At 35.9% G+C, this 23,342-nt stretch overlaps 1 protein-coding gene across 7 annotated transcripts in view; it reads left to right on the top strand.

Annotated features, from left to right (window-relative positions):
• The window catches only part of GALC (galactosylceramidase), a 56,740-nt gene extending 33,900 nt beyond the window's left edge, over positions 1–22,840 (top strand). For all 7 annotated transcript variants that reach the window (XM_039468892.2, XM_074392873.1, XM_039468893.2 and 4 more), the window contains 7 exons: positions 4,605–4,694; positions 5,415–5,501; positions 7,926–8,076; positions 10,035–10,215; positions 14,124–14,287; positions 15,701–15,777; positions 20,764–22,840. In XM_039468892.2, the coding sequence (XP_039324826.1) occupies positions 4,605–4,694; positions 5,415–5,501; positions 7,926–8,076; positions 10,035–10,215; positions 14,124–14,287; positions 15,701–15,777; positions 20,764–20,910 (897 nt within the window). In that variant the 3' untranslated portion in view covers positions 20,911–22,840. The remainder of the gene's footprint in view (positions 1–4,604; positions 4,695–5,414; positions 5,502–7,925; positions 8,077–10,034; positions 10,216–14,123; positions 14,288–15,700; positions 15,778–20,763) is intronic.
• The last annotated feature ends 502 nt before the right edge of the window (positions 22,841–23,342 follow it).

A 23,342-nucleotide genomic window follows, 5' to 3' on the forward strand; every position in this document is an offset into this window, starting at 1 on the left:
TCTAAGTAAAGAGAGGTGGTATCCCCATATGATTTGCATTTCCCTGATGATTAGTGGTGTTGAATATTTTTTCGTGTACCTGTATTGTCTTCTTCTGAGAAATGTCTATTACAGTCTTTTGCCCAATTTTAAATTGGGCTATTTTGTTGTTGTTCTTGTTATTTAAGTTCTTTATGTAGTTTATATATTAACCCCTTGTCTGATGTAGAATTTGGAAATACTTCCTCCCATTTTGTAGGCTGTCTGTTTTACTTTGTTTCTTTTGCTGTGCAAAAGCTTTTCAGTTTGATGTAATCCCCTTGGTCTATTTTTGCTTTTTTTGTCTGTGCTTTTGAGGTCTTATTTAAAAAATCCTTGCCCATCTCATTGTCATAAAGCACTTTCCCTTTGTTTTCTTCTAGTTTCATAGTTTCAGGTTTTATATTTAAGTATGCAATCAATTTTAAATTGACTTTTATATATTGTGAGAGGTAGGGGTCCAGACTCATTCTTCTGCATGTGGCTATTTCTCTCAGTGCTGTTTATTGAAGAGACTATCTTTTTTCCCAGTGTGTATTCTTGGCACTTTTGTTGAAAATTAGTTGGTCATAGGTGTGTGAATTTATTTCTGGACTTTCTATTATGTTCCATTGGTCTGTGTGTCTGCTTTTATGCCAAAACCATGCTGTTTTATTAGTAGTTACTATAGCCTTTTAGTATACTTTGAAGTCAGGTAGTGTGATGCCTTCAGTGCCTTCAGCTTTATTCTTTTTGCTCAGGGTTGCATTGGCTGTTTGTGGTCTTTTGTGGTCCTATATGAATTTTATGGTTGAGTTTTCTATTTATGTGAAGCATGTCCTTGGCATTTTGATACAGAATGCATTAAATCTATAGATTGCTTTGGGAAGTATGGCCATTTTAATAATATTAATTATTCACTATATTTTTATGAGTTATTTTTTAGTGATTATTCTAGGGCTTACCATATACATCCTAACTTACTGGATTCACTTCAGATTTAAGCTAACCGAATTCCAGTAGATCATGCTGAATTCCCTTGTTGCTCTGTTCCCTTTCCCCTTTTGTTCTATTATTAGCATACATATCACAACACTGTGTGCTGCAAACTTAATAGGACATTGTTACTTTACATATACATTTATATGGTTTTTAAACCAGTAACATGGCTGTTTTGGTTACTATAGCCTTGTAGTATGATTTGAAGTTAGATAATGTGATGCCTCCAGATTGTTTTTTGTTCAGGATTTCTTTGGGTGTTTGGACTCTTTTTTGGTTTCATATGAATTTTAGGACTGTTTTTTGTAATTCTGTGAAAAATGATACTGATATTTTGATAGGAATTACACTGAATACGTAGATTGCTTTGGGCATTGTGGTCTCATTTTCACAATAATGATTATTTCAATCCATGAGCATGGGATGTATTTCCATTTGTTTGCATCATCTATTATATATTATATTTTTTATAGCTATTCTAAAAGAGATGGAGTAAATTTGACTCTCAGCTTTGTCATTATTGTTGTACAGTAGTGCTGCAGATTTGTGTACATTGATTTTGTAACTCAACTTTACTGAATTCCTTTATCAGATCTAGGAGTCATAGATCAATGGAGCAGAATAGAGAACCCCCAAAAAAGTCAAATACTTAAAACCAACTGATCTTTGACAAAGCACACAAAAATATAAATTTTGGGAAAGGACATCCTATTTAATAAATGGTGCTGGGAAAATTGGATAGCAACATTATTTGCCTAGAATAATGAAACTGCATCCCTACCTCTTACCTCACCATATACAGAAATTAACTCAAGATGGATTAAAGGCTTCAATCAAAGATCTGAAGCCATAAAAATTCTAGAAGAAAATCTAGGAGAATGTGGCTTTGGGCATATCCACAGTCACTGTGGGTTGACATAGGTTTTTCCAGGACTCTGTCTGGTTCCTTGATCACACCTCACTATAAGTTACGCTAATTGCTGTATTGTGGATTGCTGGATTTCTGTATTGTTTTAAACAATGCCCTGGGGACTTAAATTGTTCCAAAGACTGATCAAATTAAATTACAGCTCATTTTCAGTGATGGTTTAAGGTTAGTGTTTTAGTTTTCTTCTGACCACAGGAGGTGTTTTTTTTGTTTTTTAACTGTCACTTTCTTTTTTTGATTCTCAATGGTATACTAGGCTGGGCTGTGGTTTCACTTATGCCTATAATGAATGTACTGGCCTCTTATTTGCTTTTCACCAAAACTTCCATTATTTTTGAGAACTACATTAGTCTTGAACCTCCCTGTGCTCTGTGTCAAATATCAATTCCTTTAAAAACAGTTTTGAAGCTATTTCATGTCTTGTGTCTTTCCCCCGGGCAAATATTTGATCTCTAGTGGTATCATCTTTCTTATTGTTGAAATGTATGTTTTCTTTCTTTATATCCTGATTTTTTTATTAGTCTGGCTAGAGGTTTTTCAATTTTTTTGATCTTCTCAAAGAATCAGCTTTTGGTTTTATTATTTTCTTTTGGTTTTTAAATTTGCTTTTGTTTAATTGATTCTTCTTTTCTCTTTATTTTCTTTGCGTATTTTGGTCTTTATTTTTATTTTTACTTTAAAAAATGTTATTTCCATAGCTTTTTGGGGAACAAGTGGTATTTGGTTACATGAGCAAGTTTTTTAGTGGTGATTTGTGAGATTTTGGTGCACTCATCACCTGAGCATTGTACACTGAACCAAATTTGTAATATTTTTAAATTTGCTACTGTTTTTCTAGTATTTCAAGACTGAAGCTGAACTCTCAGATCCCTTCTTTATTTCTAATCTAGGTATTTAGTGCTCTAAATTCCTTCTAAGTATTATTTTAGTGGCATACCACAAATTCTGGTACATTGTGTTTTCATTTTCATAAAGCTGAAAATTCTAGTTTCCTTTTTGTTTTTCTTCTGACCTATTGATTATTTAGAAATTTTGTTATTTAGTTTGTAAATATTTTGGACTTTTCCGAAAGGTTTTCAGTTATTCACTCCTGATTTAATTCTCCTGTGGTTAAAACAATATTTTGTGTGACTTGAATCTTTTTGTATTTATGAGGAATTACTTTATGAATCAGAGTATGGTGTAGTTTGGTCCGTGTTCCATGTACACTTGAAAAGAATGTGCATCCTGCTGTTGCTAGATGGAGTCATTTATAGATGTCAAGGCACATTATTTGGTGGTTTTTGGGTTCAGGGGAGCCCTCAGCTCCCCTGAGAGGACGTTTCTCCAGGTTCTTGGTCTATCACTCACCCAAGTATGGGAGAGGAGACCATGGCGCAGTGCGTAAGTAAATACCAGACTCAAAAAGTGTTTGCAGAAAGTGATTATTTAGGCAGAGAGAGAAAAAGGAGAAGGAGAGAGAAGGAAAAGCGACTTTCACACTGAGTGAGGGAGGTTCCGGGGGGGAAAACCAGAGAAGGAAAGCTCTTCTCACACTGAGTGAGAGAATCCAGAAAGATGGAATCTAGGAGAGTAAAGACAGCTTTCACACTGAGTGGAAGGGAATTGAGAGAGAAATGGAGTTTAGGAGAGGAAAAGCAGCTTCCACGAGAGTGGAAGGGGACTCCAGAAGGGGAAAATCTGCCCTGATGAGGGAGACAGGGACTTTTAATCTGGCAGGAATTCCCTCCCTCTCCAAGCCCCCCCACCCTGGCCAATGAAAAGAGTTCCTTTAAACTTCTGCTGGAGTGATTGACTTGTGACCTTTTCCCACAACCTCAACAATTCAGCAGAAATGGTTACACCTTCTGGATGGAGAGAGATGGGAGGGGGCATGGCGCTGGGAATTTTTTGCCCTTAAAACTATGCCCCCTTGTGGACCTAGAAAGAGAACACATTCCCTCAGTAGAGTCCAAATCTCTTATATCTTGATTGTCCCTCTAGTTGTACTATCAATTACTGTACTAAGAGACAGGTATTGAAATCTGTGATTATGAAAGTAATTTTTTAATTGTCAGCAAAGCCTGAAATAGAACTGTGTACTAAAGTATTCTGTGACTGTGGAATCTTTTAAAGTGGGAATTAGGTCTAATACTTCTTTTGATCCCAGCCCATATTAGTGAGTATTTAGTAAAAAATGATGGCAATGTGAGAACTATTTGTTACAAATATTTAGCTGACCTTAGTGTGTATTTGACATCTATATATACTGTAGATACACACACACACACACACACACACACACACATTTTACTTCTTACATGAGAACGAACGTTATATTTAGATGAGGTGTCTTTTCAGTGAAAACATACTTTCCTTTTGCTTTTTATTTGATGTATTTTAGTTGGAAAACATTTATAACACAAAATTAATCTGAGTACCATATATGTCTCTACAGTTTAGCTATGAATCCAAAGTTTGATTCAGTTGAAGTGCCGTTGAACTTTGCATTTGACTAGGAACATACAACACGCATTCAGTAAAGATTATATTATAAAAAAATCTTTAAAAATGTGAAATAAACTCGTTTGTTACCTAGTATATGTCATTTTTGCTAATCTTGGGCATTAACTATTGAACTGTTTTTCCCCTAAGGTAGCTTATACATCATTTGTATAATGTATGTGATTTTTTTTTTCAGAGTCATAAACATTCTAAATGTATACGGCCATTTCTTCCTTATTTCAATGTGTCACAACAATTTGCTACCTTTATTCTCAAGGGATCTTTTGTAAGTAAATATGTATAACTTTATTTTGGTTTTGATTTAAGAATTTATATGTTCTATCAGGCCAGTAGTTCTTAAGTGAAGCCTTATATTATGAACTATTAAAGGTTTGCATATGAGTTGACAAAGGCCCTGGTATCTTCTGTCTTCTGACTTGCTTTATTCTAACAAGACAGAAGCCAGCAGGAGGTAAAACATTCTGTGACTTTGAGGAACACTTTCAAAGTCACTTGCAAGAAAGTTGTTCTTGGTGGTCTAGAAGCATTACATGGTCTAGGGAACTTTCAAGCATTGACATTTACAGTATTCTATACCAAAAATATATTTTTAAAAGTATCAGATACTTGCTATTTCTGTGAATTGTTAGGTTTGAATTGAGAAACAGCAGCTTCTGATTACTAATGCATAAGAATTGTTTTTTAATTCCAGAAAATTAATTTAAGAATTTTTACAGAGGTACAGTAATGAACATTTTTGAAGCAAAGACACTATAATTTTTCAACATTTGCCAAAATTCTTTAGTGTTTAGAAAATAAAGTATTTGCTAGAACAATGTTTTCCTATTTTTAAAAATAGAACTATTTAGTATTTGAGGTGGTTCTTTTGGTAAATAAGGTAGAGTACATACTGTCATTGGTACATTCCTGCTGGTACTGATTTTGGAAATCCTCAAAGAGGTTGTGAAGAATTACTCAGCCATGCTTTTTTGTCTTTTCTTTACAGAGTGAAATACCAGAGCTACAGGTATGGTATACCAAACTTGGAAAATCATCTGAAAGATTCCTTTTTAAGCAGCTGGATTCTCTATGGGTAATTTTAAAATACATTCTTATATTTTGGGTATTCCAATAGTAAAACAGTAAGGGAACAGAAATTTCATTAAGAATTTTGTTTTTATATTTTATAATTGATTTTGTAGCTGCAACATAGTAAAATTGTTCCCAACTGTTTTTTTTTTTAAATATAAAATCTCTTCAAGGCAGCATAGAAGTTTGTGTGTTTATAGATGTGTTCAGCTCTTAGACATTTACTTTGTTTTGATGGATGGTGACACCACCACCTGGCTGCCCAGGTCAGAAATTTAAGTCTCATTTGAGACTATCTGTGTTTCCCACTTGCCCTCTGTATTCTACAAGTGGTCAAGTATAGATGATTGTGCCCAGAACTTTCTCTTACTCCTTATTCTCCACTAGCACTTTTACTTCCTTATTCTCCACTAGCACTTTTACTTCTTGTTTTAGTTTCTCCTCTTCCTCCTCCTCCTTCTCCTCCTCCTTCCTTTTTTTTTTTTTTTTTTTTGAGACAGAGTCTTGCTCTGTTGCCCAGGCTGGAGGGCAGTGGCATGAACCTTCACCTCCTGAGTTCAAGTGATTCTCCTGCCTCAGCCTCCTGAGTAACTTGGACTACAGTCACACACCACCATACCTGGATAATTTTTGTAGTTTTAGTAGAGACAGGGTTTCACCATGTTGGACAGGCCGGTCTTGATCTCCTGACCTTGTGATCCACCAGCTTTGGCTTCCCAAAGTGATGGGATTACAGCAGTGAGACACGGCACCCGGCTGGGCTGTTTCAGTTCTTATTTATCTCTCTCCTGGATTTCAGAAACTGCCTCTTGTTTTTCCAGTCTGGCTTTCCAGGTCACCCACCACATGGCTGCAGAGTGATATGTTGAAAATGCAGATCTGATTTTTGTGACCACTGTGTACAGAATACCTCAGTGATTATGTTCTTAGAAGTTCATATTCCTTAGTGTAGCGCACGACCCTCCTTATCCTCTCAGGAGGTAGAAGGCTGGTTTCTTCCTAGATGTGTGTCTTACTAAGCTGGCCTCTTTTCACGGACTAAACTTACATTTTTCAAAGCATAGCATGCATGTTTACTTACCTCTGTGACTTTGCACCTGTTTTCTTCGCCTAGAATGGCTTCTCCTCATCTTTGTCATCTTTTGAGACTCAGTTCAAGTGTCTCTTCCTCTGAAGCTTCCTCACCAGTCTTAGCGCATATTCATCTTCAGCTGTGTGCTTACCGAGTTAAACACTTTTCCTGCTCCCCCGGACACCTCGAAGACTGGGCCTTGCTTTATTTAGCTTTATATCCCAGGTGCTTCCTACAGTGCATCAGCCATGGTGGTTTCTCAGGAAAGGTTTCAAAGAATGAATTGGCCCAAGCAAGCACATTATTTCACTCAATTGACACAAATACATGAATTTTTCTTGTTATTATTAATGTTCTGATAATCAGCTAGTCACTAACAGTGATAAAACACCTTATTATATATTAAGTTCTGAAAAAAGAAGTTTCTACTTTTTGTGTAACACATTGCTAGGAATAGTATAATAATACTGATTTTCCCCATTAGAGAAATAATGTCATTTGGGGTTGTTTCTCAACTTAAATATAACATCAGGTATTTCATAGATCTGATCATCAATTCGCCATTAAAACAAGGAACAGAACTCCTTTAATTCAAAGTAGAAAAAACTGTTCAAATTTCATAAAATTGACATAGATTTAATGCCTTCATTGATTATGCAAGGGATTCCAATGTCTTCAGAGGTCTGCATTTAGCATAGAACAGCTTTGATACTGGGAGCGCTTCTTATTGGTTACACACTGAGCTTAGCACTTTAAAAGCATTATCTGGTTTAATCTCTGCACAGCAGGTCTATGAAGTATGTATTTTTCCCCTGATTTTGTAGATGAGATTGTGGCTTAAAGAGATTAAGTTGCGAAGCCTAACTTGCTAGTTGAAATATATTTTGAACATAAAATGAGCAGGGATTTTCTCTCTTAATTGTAAAAGGATTTCTGTGATTAACAGCTGGGTCAACAGTGATATTTTATGGATTTTTCTACCTTAGGAACGTTCTGAGAGAAAAAAAAGCAGGTCTCTTAGTTATATGTATTGAATATATTCAAGCTTTAAAGAGATTACTGTGTAATGGAAAAGAATAGGCTAATAGAAATACATTTTGAGATTATTTAGTCCTTCCTTCTATGAATTAAAGTTGTTTAAAATTATAAAGCATAGTTTTACAAAGTTTTCTCCAATACTTAGGAAAAAATGATTCCAAGGGCCTTGGTATTGGTGAGGTTTTCACAAGTGCTTAGGAAGTTCTCACAGAAATGATTAGGACTTTCCTTTAAGCTAGTTTTTTTAAAAAGCGATTTTGTCCACATGAGATGAGCTGTAGCATCTGGTCTTGAATACAGTAGTGTCTTCTTTTTCAGCTCCTTGACAGCAATGGCAGTTTCACACTGGAACTGCAAGAAGATGAGCTGTTCACACTCACCACTCTCACCACTGGTCACAAAGGCAGCTACCCGCCTCCTCCAAAATCCCAGCCCTTCCCAAGTACCTATAAGGATGATTTCGATGTTGGTGAGTGTTTTTCACTAAAACTTAACTTGGTCTTGATATTTAACAGTGGTGAGTTGATTTCTACCTGTCAAACTGGGTACATGATGGAGTGGCTATCGAAAGCACATTTATTTAGCTCCTAAATCTCATGTGTGGTAAAAGGAGGCCTAATTTTCTGTATTGCTTTGTGTAAATCTAAATTTGAGGACCCTGTATTTTTCAGTTTCAGAAAAAATATAGAGTTCATTGTTAGAATGAAAATTATAATTCTAATTTTTTTTTTTTTGGTGAAACTTAAACTTTATAATTTTGCTACTAACCCATTAGCCGTTACTGACATCTTCTTTATGTGTGGAGGTTAAGACACATTAATCTCTTTCTGCAGTGCTAGTGAACTGAGTGCTTATGGGCAGTTATGTAGCCCTTGGGTGATCCAACTCATTAGATACCATTTTGTGCCTCAGAGTTTTTTTATTGAGGTCTTTTGGTTTTCTGAGAAGATCTGTCTTAAAGTTGTTAGAAGAGCTTTGATTATAGGTGATTTAGGAAAACCACTTGGAAAAAAGTTAGAAAACATCATTCTAGTTATATTCCTAGTCAGTAAGTAACAAAATTTGTTGACTAGTCGGTCATGTTCTATAGGTTTATGGGCCTCACAGACAGGGTCAGATGGCTTTGTAATCTGCTTCTAAAGTCTGTAGCAGCAGGAGAGTAATAGGGAGGGAACTGGCATTGCTGGAGCATCTCTTAAACCTCCTGGTGGCTGCAGAGCTGCATGTTGCACCAAAGATGGACACTCCTGTCACCCTTTCCCAGTGACTGCTGCAGGGTCTCAGCTCCCTTTCTCAGGAAATGATCTAGTTGGCTGGAGTATTGGCTTTTTGAACTATGTAGTGGAGTCGTCTCAGCTATAATACAGACAACAGTGACACTTAGCTTGGTGGTTTGTTTTTCTGCAACTCTTTGAAATATCTCTCTTAGATAAATCCACTAACTTTGTGAAATGCAGGGTCTTTGAAATCTGTTGCTCAGTTGGTTCAGCAAAGGTGACTTTTGCCTTCAGTAAGTGAGGAATCTTTGTGGGCCATGGCCTAGTTAATGAGATTGAAGAACTTCTGCCAGCACCAAGAACAATATTCTGTGACCCTGAAGACCAAGAGACAATTCTAAACCTTCCAATCTAAAATGTAATACTTTATGAGATATGATATAAATTTAAAACTAAAGTTAAATATTCCATGCCAGGCTCTGGAGATACTTGATAGGGTTCTAAATGTCTCAAATGGGGCAGTGAATGCAAAAACACATGGAAAAGCATGAGATGGAAATAGCTATAAGATATTACAAATAAAATTTCTTCTCTACAGCATTCATTATTGTGGACTAGTAAAACTAAAAAGCGATTGATAACTTAGGTCCAAAGCTGGTTTTGCTTCAGTTTAGAAATAGAAGAAAATGTGTAAATTTTAAGCTTGATACAGTAAACCTTTCTCATGCTCTTTTGGCAGATGATTGTGACCCATAATTTGGAACCTTGCTTGACAGATATTAGAAATAATAAAGCATATTGAGCCCTTACCAGGTGCTGGCTTATGTATATGTTATCTTAATTCTTTTGTCCTCTTGCAAACCTAGAAATGAAGAGACTTTAGATGCAGGGCAATTAAATAAATTGTCCAGGGTGACAGACTGAGCTTGAATTTGAACCTAGGTTTTACTTAAAAACTCATGACCTTTCCTCTATACCAAATGCCTGTATTAAATATTATGCAGCATTTATATGTCAAATCCATCATCCTGATATTTAGTAATGATGATACAAAAATTCATATATCGTTATTAGCCTGGGCCCTAAACTTTGGTTTAACTTTGTTTATTTCAGAACTTTCAGAAGTGTTTCAGATATACTGTAAAATACCAGCAAAGAGAGCTTCTGACGGATTTGTTACTAAACAGAGAATTTCTTGTGTTCTGAACAGATTACCCATTTTTTAGTGAAGCTCCAAACTTTGCTGATCAAACTGGTGTATTTGAGTATTTTACAAATATTGAAGACCCTGGAGAGCATCGCTTCACACTACGCCAAGTTCTCAATCAGAGACCAATTACGTGGGCTGCCGACGCATCCAACACAATCACTATTATAGGAGACTACAACTGGTATGTAAGATTGATGTTCTCTGTGTGGATCTGGCTGAAATACCCTTGTAATATTGTCAGGTACATTTGAAGTGAAGAGTTTTCAATAGTCCTCCTTGTCTAAGAACCTAATTGATATGTAATAAAGAATTTAGAGTTGTTGAATATTATGATGACCGCAAAGCTGTAAATTGTTTTGCTGCCTCAGTGTCCTTCACTCATATTTGCCCTATAATAGTGATTATTACAGGAGAAATTTTATTGCAGTATAAAAACTGAGGACTTTTGGACCCAATTATAATTTAATATTTATAAACAGACTGATTCGTGAGGTGTCTTTGTTTTGCTGGAGTTTTTTTGCTGATCTGGTGTTGCCATCTAGTGGATCATAGAATCACACTGTCTCAGCCTTATTAAAAAATCTGTTTACCAGGTGACAGTAGATGGCAATAGTAAAAAGCAGATGAGCTTTAGATGACTAGTGATTTTAACTTTTTATTTAGGCATCTGGTAAAGAAACAAGTTATATTATTCACGTAAAATATAATGCCAAACTAAAACTTGCCCTTCCCCTTTAGTTTAGTTACAGAATTTCTATGTGCTGACTTATTATCTGTCTACTTACTTCTTTTCATTTTTTCCTGCAACTAGTATGATTCCACTGTGGAAAAAAATTACAAACATTCCAGGTTTAGAGCTAGTACCAATAATACCAAGCTACCAAACAGCCATATCTATAGCTTGGAAACTAGAGAGGGAAGAGGAAAGAATTCTGAAAAGAGCCTTGCATTCCCTGTCTGTGGAGTGTGTAGAAAGTCTTTATGCCTCCTGAAGTGCTTTACTCCCAGTTAGAAATCCTGATTCTAGTCCCAAGCTCTGACATAAGTCTCAAGAAATTTTTAGTTTTCTAGAGTCCCTGGAACCCTTATAGCACTATGAAGAGTTATTGAGGTTTAGTGAAGAATTCTTTCCTAATTTAGGATGACATTCATGGCTTGTGTTTTTACACAGCAGAATTTCTGCTTGTCCCATTGTCTCTGAGGTGGAAACTTTACCTAGATTTTCTGATTGTGGTAGTGGAGTTTGTGACATCTTCATTTGGTCTTATTGTTAAGTCCAGTGGCTGAGTTTAAGTGTACAAGGCATGGGCCCCATTGTTTTGATCTCCAGTTTGGAAGTTACCTTAGGAAACTTAACTTTTCTGTGACAACCCCTATATCCCATGCCCATGAATATTATAGAGGGTTCTTTGTAAACGCAAACTCTCCTATTTCTGGCTCAGACTCCAAAAAGATTGAGAAGCCCCTTAATTGTAGTATAGAATGAGATATAGCACCATTCAAAGTTTTACTCCCCCAAATCTTCATATATTTGAAGATTTTACACAATTTAAATAGCAATACTCAGTTTTTACTATGATCTATTGCAGTGGGTAAGGAGATCGGGAAGAGAAATGGGGAAGGGTGTGGAAGAGAAAGAGTGACACATTCTGAAAGGAGAGGATCCAGAAAGTGGCAATTAAGTGTGTCAAGAAAGGACTACTTTCATCTTTCTGAAGCCCTGTTTTCAGCATGTTATTCCTCTGCTCAGGCAGATGCAGTCATTCTCTACTGCTACCTGTGTTTTCCACTTCTAGGCCTGATTTCCAAGACCCTTTATAATTTGGTCTCATCTGTTATGCGTTATTTTCCAGTATTCCATCCTCTGTTTGAGGGAGCCAGATCTGCTCAGAGATCCCACAAATCCCTTATTCATTTCTGTTGTCTGGCTGCTGTGCCCACTTATTGTGGGAAAAGGAGGGAATAAAAATTGGGTAATATTAGACATTTTGATGGATTTCTCACAAAACCACTTCAGGGTGGAGATATCATCATCCCCACCTTGCAGACTGAGAAACTGCATCATCTTTGGGGTATGATTTACCCAAGATCCCACTTGTAAGTGGCAGAACCAGGGCTAGAAGCTGGGGCTGTATGACTCAGTAGCCCATTCTCCTTGGAATACATCTCACAGCCTCATTTTAATTGTCTTCTTCTGAAAGGTAGGAAATGGGAAATTTGTTTAGTTTTATCTGTAGTGCTATTTTAGTAAATCTACTCTTAATGTGTGCACACTACCCACAGGTTTTAGAGTTGTAATTTGAGTAGAACTTCCTCTCTTATACCTAGATTTAGTTATGTACCAGCACAGTAATTTGATTATACAGGTAGATTGTACTATAGCTGGCTACTTCTATCTTGATAGTGTGCATTGATTGGAATTCTTTAAAGACAATCACAAAATTACCTTTCCCTGCACACAGCTGAACTCTCTCTCTGATCAAAGTTGCTTTATATATTGGCTAGTTTTTGTTCTTTCAGCATTACTGAGAGATTGTGGTTATGGAAGAATAAACCACACTTTTATTCCATTTCATGATTATCTACAAAATTGCCTGGCAAGTTCTGATGCAAGAATCATTTATTGTGGAATGTGGTATATAAAAATGGGAAAAGTTTGATCTTTTCTCATTCCAACTCTAAGTAGAATAATTTTAGGGTGTTGATGATATTTGCAGCACTTTCAAACTTGTGATGAACCAGAAAGGAGGTAAGGAATATAAGTACCAGTGTTGATTGCTAGTGGTTTCATGCTGGTGATAATCTCTGGAGAGAAAACTTCCTCTGATGTCAGAGGACAGGAGAGACTGGGCTTGAATTACTTAGCATTTGATCTTCCTATAAAGTAGCCCAGCTCTGCTTAGATAATTAAGTGTGGATTGTCCTCACTGTGTACTGTTGCAGGTACTTTTGTAATTTTTTCCTTTATATAGTAAATTGGACTGTGCAAAATTCACTGAAAAGACACAGGAATGTAAGGGCCACATAATTCTAGATCTCATTCCTCTCAACCCATTTCCGGAATAGATTTATTGGTGTTTCCAGTCTTACATGAGATATATTGCTTGATTTATGACTTGGTTGTGTGCAAGCTTTCCTGTTTCTTCCCATTTGCAGTTAGATACTGAGTAGGAAGTGAAATATTTTCAGAGATCATGTTGGTTTGGGGTGGTTGTAGCATCCCAGAAGGAAAGTGTTTTACCTGGTAGCATTTGTAAGAGGAAACCTGGAGGAGAGCTCACTATAAAAGCTCTGGTAGTCCCTGGATGGCTGAATCTTTTCCCATGTTTGATAGACTCTCGTGGATCAGTGAGCCTAGAACCAGGATTTTATTGCTTCATATAGACAGATACTTCATATGGAAAAATGGTTCAAAGTGGCATTTTTGGACAAGCAGCATGAGCATCACCTAGGAATTTGTTAGACACGCAAGTTCAAGGGGCTGTACCGGATCTACTGAATCATGCTGTGGCATAGGGCCAGTGAACTGAGTTTAAGAAACCCTCCTAGAGAGTCCACTCTGGGCTTTGCAGAGAAATAATTTTAGATCTTTTCTTATGGAGTTTTAAAGTTTTGTTATATTTAAATGTGAAAATTGGCCCCAGAGTAGCTTCTCTTCTCCCAGAGGCTCCTAGCATTGCCTTCATTGCCTCTCTTTGTTGATGGAAATTTGAATAAACACTTTTCCTCAGAATTGTGTAGAACTTTTACTTTTTATGTGTTCATAGACAATAGTGGATTTTTAAAATATTGAATTCTTAAGATGAGAAGTTTTATTTTAATAAACTATTTTCTCAAGAAACTTAAAAATCGTAACTATTATTGTCCAGTAATCATTTAAAGAGACAATGAAATGACTTAAGTCATGTAACATTTAAAACTATTGTCAATGAAGAATCTTGAAGCCCATCTCTGCTACAGGCACAGGCTCAGCAAATCACCTTCTCGCCTCAGTTAGAAGTTTGGAAGCATGTGCTGTGAAATGACATATCTGCAGTATGTTAGGAAGAGTATAGTTTAAGAGTACTAATCAACCGTTTTATTTTGCAGGACCAATCTGACTATAAAGTGTGATGTTTACATAGAGACCCCTGACACAGGAGGTGTGTTCATTGCAGGAAGAGTAAATAAAGGCGGTATTTTGATTAGAAGTGCCAGAGGAATTTTCTTCTGGATTTTTGCAAATGGATCTTACAGGGTTACAGGTGATTTAGGTAAGTCACTTTTTAATTTTTTATTTTTTTAAAATAGCATATGACTTACCATGGGCTATGTTACTATGAGCACCTACTTGTTAGTTGTGGGAGTGATAAAAGAGTTCAACCCAAGGTGCTTGGACATCTAATTGGGAAGAGATGTAAGCAAATACCAAATAGTTTACAATGATAGAAAGTTATTTAATTCCTAGAGAAGGGGCAGCTCTGTGAAAGAGGAAATAATTGTACAAAGCTTTTTAGGGTATTGTAGAGTTGAGCTGGGCTGTGAGGATAGGATTTGCATAGATAACATCAGAACCCTCTGAGGTAGAGATGGTAGTGAGAGAATGCTTAGGAGGCACCATACATAAAAACAACATTATAAGAATGTTGCTGCTGTACTTATGGAAATACAAGAAGAGGGATTGATCTGCTTAAAATGGAAAACTCTCATTTTTGATTTAGTTAATGCTTGAAAATAACTTGACTTTTCTCGGTCATCTTTACAGCCCTTGTGTTGGTAGGATGATATTTTATCCAGAATAGGTGCTTCCAACATGTTCAGATTAAACTGTGCTCACCACAGATTGGTTTTGTTACACAGCACTTGTTTGAAACTAGACCTTACTGGTGGTGTGGTGACTTTTCTTGTTTCTCAGTCTCTTGGTTTTCCTCCTGCCTTAATTTTAAAAAATTTTGCTGCTTTTTGCCTTGATTCCGTAAATAAAATAAAAATTAAAGAGGAAGAAGGTAGTAAGGATATTAGAACAAGAGGTACATATTCATAGCATTACCAATCTAAGTTACCTCACTGATACTGAAATTGAAAACAGAGAGCCAGAGAAGTTAATTGACTTGCCTGCGGCTCAAAGCTAGTTAGTGGTGGAACTGGAACTAGGAATTTAAATCCATGTCTGCAGTCCCTACTGTCTGTTTTAAACTGCCTACTTGACACTTTATCCTCGGGTTCTCATAGGCATTCAAATAACAGTAATTCAAAAAATTAACTTACTGTTTTCTCCCTCTAAGTTAATACTATTACATGTAACCAATTAGACTGGCTGGAAATTTTATGTTCTCTCTCTTTTGTCTTCCATATTCAATCCAGTCATGTGTAAGTGTATACTTAAACTATAGATGCTAACACTTCATACTGTCACTGGCTTTTCAGTTTATTTCACTGGTTCTTTGGTGAACTCACATATAGTATATGGCTCAGAGTAGGATCTAAGTATATGCTATTAAATGCATGGCTAAATGAAAGATGTTTTGGCTTAACTCAGTTGTAGGTCTAGGAATTAAGGGACATAGACCTCTATTAAGGCTGACTTTACCACATACAGATGCCACTCAAGAATCCCACTAAGTTATATGATTCTGTGATTGAGATCTCAAAAATATAACTATTAGGATAATCTTTTTATGTTACAGCTGGATGGATTATATATGCTTTAGGACACGTTGAAGTTACAGCAAAAAAGTGGTATACACTCACGTTAACTATTAGGGTAAGTATTGCTGATTGGAGGATCTGGAGGTAAAATGCTCTTTTGCTGTGCCTTTCTAGAATTTTCTGTTGTAAAATAGGAGGGGGAAAGTGTGACACATAATGAAGAGAGACAAGGAATCTGCCTTGGTGCGAGGAAACTACTCATCCCTAGGATGGTTATGTGTATGTGGGTAAAGGTAACGTACGTGAGAACCGTCAGCAGTTGACTTTGTCAGGTCACTATTTTTTTAAAATTTGTTTCTGTTTTTTAAACTGAGGCATAAGTGATAAAGTCAATAATTGAACTGTTTTTTCAAGTTTGCTTGAACTAAGACTGTACATAGAGCTTATAGTTGTAAGCAAAGTCATATACATTTATTTTTGATGGTTAAGAATAATTTGGTTTTCAGTTATAAGCATAGTTTTTTAGAAATTAGTTTGCATGAATATTTTTGTCCAGGAAAATACCAGATTAATTTTAGTATAATATAAAATGTTCCTCAAAATCACTGGGTGATCATGAGTTACTACTTGACAGTGCTTCCAAGGGATGCTGTGCAGGGAAAATTTTTATGTATGATGTGCTGGTCTCTCCCGAGATAGCTCTCTCACAATTTTGTTTAGGCTGCAATAGAAATTAAAAATCAGATTCCAATAACTTTGGAATTTGTTCTCTCAATCAACCACCAAAAATGACAGTACTATTTTTTTTTTTTTAGCATTTACAGTATGTATGTTGAAGATTTGATTTGGTATAGCATAGATTATTTAACCATACCACACTAGCCAAACTGTAGCCATTTTATAGCAATTATAATAATATTTACTATTATTGAATTCAAAGATTTTTATCTAAACTCATAGGTACGATTTGCATTTCCTTGATAATTAGGGAACTTGCACATCTAATGTTATTGGTTATTTGTATTTTCTCTTCTCTGAAATTGCCTTTTCACTTCTTTGTCTTTTTCTGATGAATTTATGTGAACTTTATATGTATTCTAGATAGTAACCTGTTGTCTGTTGCATATGTCACAACTATGCACATCCATCATGTGTACTTTAATTTTGCTTATGATATTTTTGATGATTATAAGTTTTATATTTTGATACTGTCAAATATTTCACCTTTTATTCATTGCTTTTGTGTTTCATGTTTTAAATAAGGCCTTCTTGCTTCTCAAAGTTAGGAACATTTTTTCCCCCAAAACTAAACAAAGTTTAGGATTTATTTTTATGTGTAAGTCTTTAATACATCAAGAATTTATTTGTGAATTGTAAGGGGAAGTATTGAATAGAATTTTTTGAAAAATGGATAGCCATCATTTATTATAATAGACTATCCTTTTGCCCATAATTTAAAGGTAACAATTAGCACATGGTACATATGCTTATTTCTGAACTTTTCTCTATTCTCCACATTGCTATTTGTCTCTTATTATCCAAAATCACACTTTTAATTGTGTTCACATTCCGAAAGCTTTGATGATTACTCCCTTGCCTCCTTCAGAGTTTTCTTACCTGACCACTTGATCAAAAAAGTGCCCCATCTCACTTCTGTCTCTTTTCTGTTGCTTAATTTTTCTCCAAAGCTTTTATCGCAAGCTTACATCACACATATTCTGTTGATCGTTTCTGTGTTTGTCCTATTCCCTTGACTAGCACATAGCTCCTTTAGTAACAGGCCTTTCTCCATATTCCTCACTGGAGCACCTAGGAAAGTGCTTTACAGCCAGGCAGAGCAAGAGCCCAAATAATGCTTGGTAAATGAATGAGTGGATATCTGGTGGGGCAACTTCCTCATTGTTTCTTTTTCAAAATTATCTTTGCTATTCCACTACATACATTATTTGATTTGACTTTTTAAAAAAATTTTCACTTACTTGAAAATGCTGCTGGTATTAAATTGAATTTATACTTCAATTTGGGAAAAAATAACTTTTTTTTTTTTTTTGCAATAATGTGTTTCTCCGTGAGCGAACACGGGAACAAAAGCATACCATATTTCACCATTTATTAAGATTTGCCATTATGTCCTTCAGTTTTATTTTTACACACTTTTGATTAGGTTCGTTTTAGTAATTTTCTGAGTTTCTTTGAAATCATGAATGAGATTTTAAAAATTTTTAAATTTTCTTTAGGTACTTTGCATACTTGGTTAAAATTTCAACAGGACTTATTGAAAACAGCTGCCTCCTGCCTCACCTCCTGTTCCTTCTTCTTGACTCCCAGTCTGTGTTCTGTACTTCTGATACAGCCACTCTTCACTACTTTAGCTGTTTTTTTCCGATGTGTCTTTAATATAATATGATTCATTACTTTTAGAAATTGGCTCTTGTGTTGCTACTGGGATGGATAGGACTTTGCTGGCTTGCACCCGCTTTACTGCCTTACTCCTATTATTTTGTGTTTCATCAACTATAAGCATTCTGCTGCTTAACTGAATCTCAGCTTTTTGCCACATACTCTGAGGGTCTTCTCCAACTGTCTGCTCTGAAGTAGTCTGTCAGGCATCCATCGTCATCTTGACCTGCTTTAATTTTTGCATGCTACTATCCCTTAGCTCTCACTGTGTATGTGTGTCTGTCCATCTCCTTCTACTAGAAGGTAAGTTCCATAAGAGCAAGGACCTTGTCTTTCTTGTTCATCTTGAATTCCCAGTGCATTAAACAGTATTTGACATATAAATCTTTTATGCATAAATGAAAAAAAAACATAATCTTCTCTGTTGTCCATATTCCAAATTATGGCTAATGTGAGGATTTTGTCACTGACCGTCAGCCACCTGTTGAATTCTTCTCAGCACATGTCAGGTGACATGTCCCCAGCTGTGTTGCATGGTAGGTAGCACAGTGGACTTTGAAGTCTATTATATTTTATGTTGCACAGCTTCAATTTTCCCCTTCATAATATCATGAAGAACACTTTTCTTACGAAGATTCAGTGAGAAAATATATATGAAATTTTGGTGCCAGATATGTGGTAAGCACTTAATGAATTAAGTTAATATTCTTAGGAGTAGGAGTGTTTGAAACCAGACAGACAAACATATTTCCTTACTAACACATACTGAGACTTCTAGCAAGTTATTTCTCCTCTTTGAGTATCCGTTTCCTTATTTGTAAAATGGGGATAACTTCTGTGACGTTGTTTTGAGGGTTAAATATGTTTCATTCTTTCATTTAACACATTTTTATTAAGCCTGTACTGTATGCACTTTACTAAGTCCTAGGGATACAGCAGTGAACAAGATAGATAAGTTTCCTGCTCTCTTAGAACATATATTCTTCTAGGACAGGGGTTGGCAACTTTTTCTGCAAAGGGCCAGATAGTAAATTTTGTGGGCCATGTGATCTCTGCTGCTCCTACCCAGTTCTGCTGTTGTAGAGAGAAAAAAAGCCATAGACAACAGGTAGATGAATGGATGTGGCTATGTTTCAATAAGATTTTATTTACAAAAACAGGTTGGCTGACCTGTTTTCTGAGGCCTGTCCTGAGACAGTTAGCTTGTAAATAAGTATATACTTGATTATGAAGAAAAAATAGTCATGAAATAGAGTAGTTCTGTTACCCTTATTCTGTAATCAGGGAGGTGAGGAAAGACCTCACTGAGTAGGTGGTACTTGAGTGCAGACCTGAATGATAGGAAGAACAATCTGAGCAGACCACTGGCTTGTACAAAAGACAGGTGTGACTGACATTGTGTGAAGAGCAGCCTGGAGGTGGGGCTGGCTGAAGCCTGGGGAGCGAGGAGAGATGACGTCCTGTTAGACAGGTTTTGTGCTTAATAGGCTTTGTGTTGTGAATCCCTTGGCTCAATATTAATATTGAGTGTTTCATGGCAGCAAAAGATGTTCAGTAAGCACTTCAAGAGCTGAAGACAGCTGTGCAGGTCTGTAGTCATAGGAATGTGGTTCTCAGTTTGGAGCTAGGTGACTTGGAGTAAAAATCTGTGACTTTGAGTTTTAATTTATTTCTTTTTTTCTTTTTCTTTCTTTTTTTTTCTTTTTGCCTAATAAAGCAGAGTTTAAATTTATTAAGCCTCAGTGTTTCCATGCATAAAATAAAAGAACTAAATTAAGGCCCATTATTATTATACTTCTAAGACTTAAAAGCAGATTTATTCTGGTTCTTGGCCCAGTGCTTTGAACTTTGAGCTCTTTGCCTTTTGAGAGTAGCTAGTTTTAAATGATTGGCTGTAGTTAGTATGCTGTGCATATATGCTCATAAATGTGCTATCATAAAGATAATAAGAGCTGAGATTTGTTGTTTACCATGTGCCAGGCACTGAGTTAAGTAGAATGGCAACCTTCTGAGGAAGGTGTAATTTTTTTCTTTCCCTGTCAGTGACCAGTAAGCCGCACCTTATAGATCCCTCCCTTCTTCCACCCACCATAACCTGCCCCATCATCACTTTAACTGGTAGTTACTGTTTTTCCCTCTTAAGGGTAGGAGCTTCATATGGCTTTGAAGTGATATTCTGTTCATGGGAACAAAACACAAAAACTAAGGTTAATTATTTTTCTTCTGGCTGGGCAGAGGCTCTTTAATGAAAACCTTAAACAGGCAGTGTGGTAGAAGCAGACGTTTTGGCACCAGCGCAGTCAGATCTGGAGAGCTGGTGGCTGTTAGCCACAACACATGTACATGCGACTACTTATAAATAACATTTTTTTTTTTATTTTAATGAGTTTTTGTCTAAAACTTTATAATCATGAAAAGTTTTGCAATTTTGTTGGTTTTCCATTTTGGTGGAGCACAGGAAATACTGAGGTATTCCTTGTACATTGGGAACAATTTAAGTAGGTAGGTAAGAATTTCGTCCCAGAATTTTATTTTGTATTTTAAACTTTTGCTCAAACTTGTGGAATTGTGTTTTGATGTGGTAAGTCATGAATGAGAAGTACATTTGCTCCACTAAGTAGTGGGCCATACATTATCAAGAAACAGACTTAAGAGGACTGTTTTCATATGGTTTCAGGGAATGTGTTTCTCTCTACTCTAGGGTGGTTTTGCCTCTGGCATGCTGAATGACAAGTCTCTGTGGACAGACATCCCTGTGAATTTTCCGAAGAATGGCTGGGCCGCAATTGGAACTCACTCCTTTGAATTTGCACAGTTTGACAACTTTCATGTGGAAGCCACATGCTAATACTTACAGGGCATCATAGAATACTCTGGATTTTCTTTCCTTCTTTTTGGTTTTGGTTCAGAACCAATTCTTGTTTCAATGGAACAGTTTGTGAGCCTTTCGAGGCTAAAAATAAGAGTAAATGGGGAGAGAAATGTATTTTTAATTTACCCTGTGGAAGATTTTACAAGAATTAATTCCAAGGGGAAAGCTGATGAATCTTTAACATTACCTGATGTGTTCCCCAACATTCAAGCTGTGCATTGGTTCTATCCTTTGGAGTGGCTTGAGTAGTATAGACCTTGAAGCCTTGCTGCTAACACTTAGGTTGCTCTCTTCGTCTTATTTGCAAATGATTCATGCAGATGGCAGCAACTTGATCATCACTGAGACGTATTTATGGATGCTGACCATGTGTCCAAGTGAGCTAATGTCTTCATCACAAGATGATGCTGCCATAATAGAAAGCTGAAGAACACTGGAAGCAGCTTTATGAAAACCACTTCAACCTGTTATGCTTTATGCTCTAAAAAGTATTTTTTATTTTCCTTTTTAAGATGATATTTTTGAAATGCAGGATAGGATGAGTGGGATGATTTAAAAAATGCCTTATCAATAAACTACTTCTAACTCTATTTCTGCAGTAATAGAGATTAGCAGACTAATTGGGTGATTTGCATTATCTAATTCTTTTGATTCCAAGTTTTGGTCTTGTAACCATTACAACTCTCTGTGAATGTTTTTTGAGGTGGCTAGAAGAAGGAAGAAAACCTGATATAGCCAATGCTGTTGGAGCCACTTCCTCTGCCTCATCTCATTGTGCTGTGGTCTGTCCTCACATGTGGCACTGGTAACAGACTCAGACAGCTGATGAATGCTTTTTTCTACTTAGTGTGGAAGGAGAGGAGTACTTAACCATTTGCTAACTCACAGAACTAGATCATCTACTAAAATGTAGTTACTGTTTAAAGTCCAAATGTGTTTATATTTAAATATATGTGAGTATGTTTACCATGTAGTATGATTTATACTAAGCACTAATGTGGCTCTAAGTAGCAAATAAATTATTCATATGGGTAAAGTAAATCTAGAGTTATTTATAAGAATTACTCATTGGACAAATTCTACGTAAGAGTCTAACACAGGATTAGCTACAATGAAGTTTTGCATTGCTTCGAAGACAAGAAGCTAATTACAAGAATAAATAAGATTACAGAGAAAATTTTTTGGTTAAGACCAAGTCTAAATTATTTCCAGCTAATGTATCTAATAATTTTTTAAAACTAACATTATAGAGGCATAATTTATTTACAATAAAATGTTCCTACTTTGAGTATACAAGTCAGTGAGTTTTGATAAATAGATATACCCATATAACCAATATTCCAATCAAGCTTCAGAATATTTCTCTTGTATACCTGTTCTGTCAGTTCCTTTCACTACCAATCACAAGCAGCCACTATAGGTTAGTTTTCTTTGTTCCAGAACATCATGAAAGTGGCATCATATGCTGTGTATTCTTGTGAATGGTTTCTTTCCTTCAGCATAATGCTTTTGAAATTTGTCCATGTTGTGTGTGTCAGTGGTTTGTTCCTTCTTATTTTGAAAGAGTTTTCCATTGTATGAATATACCACGATGTTTCCTCTCTCAAGTTTCCACTATTGCAAATAAAACTGTCTAAATTTTCAGTCTTTGTATGAAATATATTTGTATTTCTTCGGGATGAATACTGAGGAGTGAATTTTCTGGGTCTTATGTTAATTGTATGTTTATAAGAAACTACCAAACTGTTTTCCAAAATGTGTGGTTTTACACTTCCGTCAACAATGTTTAAGAGTTCAAGTTACTCTACATTCTTGTCAGTGCTTCATGTTGTCATTTTTGATTTTAACCCTGAATTGTGGGTGTATAGTATATACATTTCTCTGATGACTAAAGCTGTTGAGCAGACGTCTTGTCATGGACTTAATGGACATTTATATAGTTAGTTTTATGCAATATCTACTCAAACCTTTTGCTCATCTAAAAAAATTCTGTTGTCTTTTCTATTGAGTTTTAAGAGCCCTTTACATACTCCAGATACATGTAAAAAATGTTTTGAAAAGTATTTTCTCTATTTCTGCAAAGAGCCTGATGGAATTTTCATTGTTAGTACATTTAAATTATAGATAAATCTGGGAAGAACTGATATCTGACTAATATGGACCCTTCAAATCCTTTTTAAAAGTTATACCTTTTAAAAAAAATTTACTTTAAGTTCCAGAATACATGTACAGAAGGTGCAGGTTTGTTCCATAGGTATACACATGCCATGGTGGTTAGCTATATCTATTGACCTGTCATATAAGTTCCCTCCCTTCACTCCCCAACCCCCAACAGTCCCTAGTATGTGTTGTTCCCCTCCCTGTGTCCATGTGTTCTGATTGTTCAGCTCCCACTTATGAGAACATGC

This window comes from Saimiri boliviensis, chromosome 2, assembly GCF_048565385.1.
Source record: "Saimiri boliviensis isolate mSaiBol1 chromosome 2, mSaiBol1.pri, whole genome shotgun sequence".
Lineage (NCBI taxonomy): Eukaryota > Metazoa > Chordata > Mammalia > Primates > Cebidae > Saimiri > Saimiri boliviensis.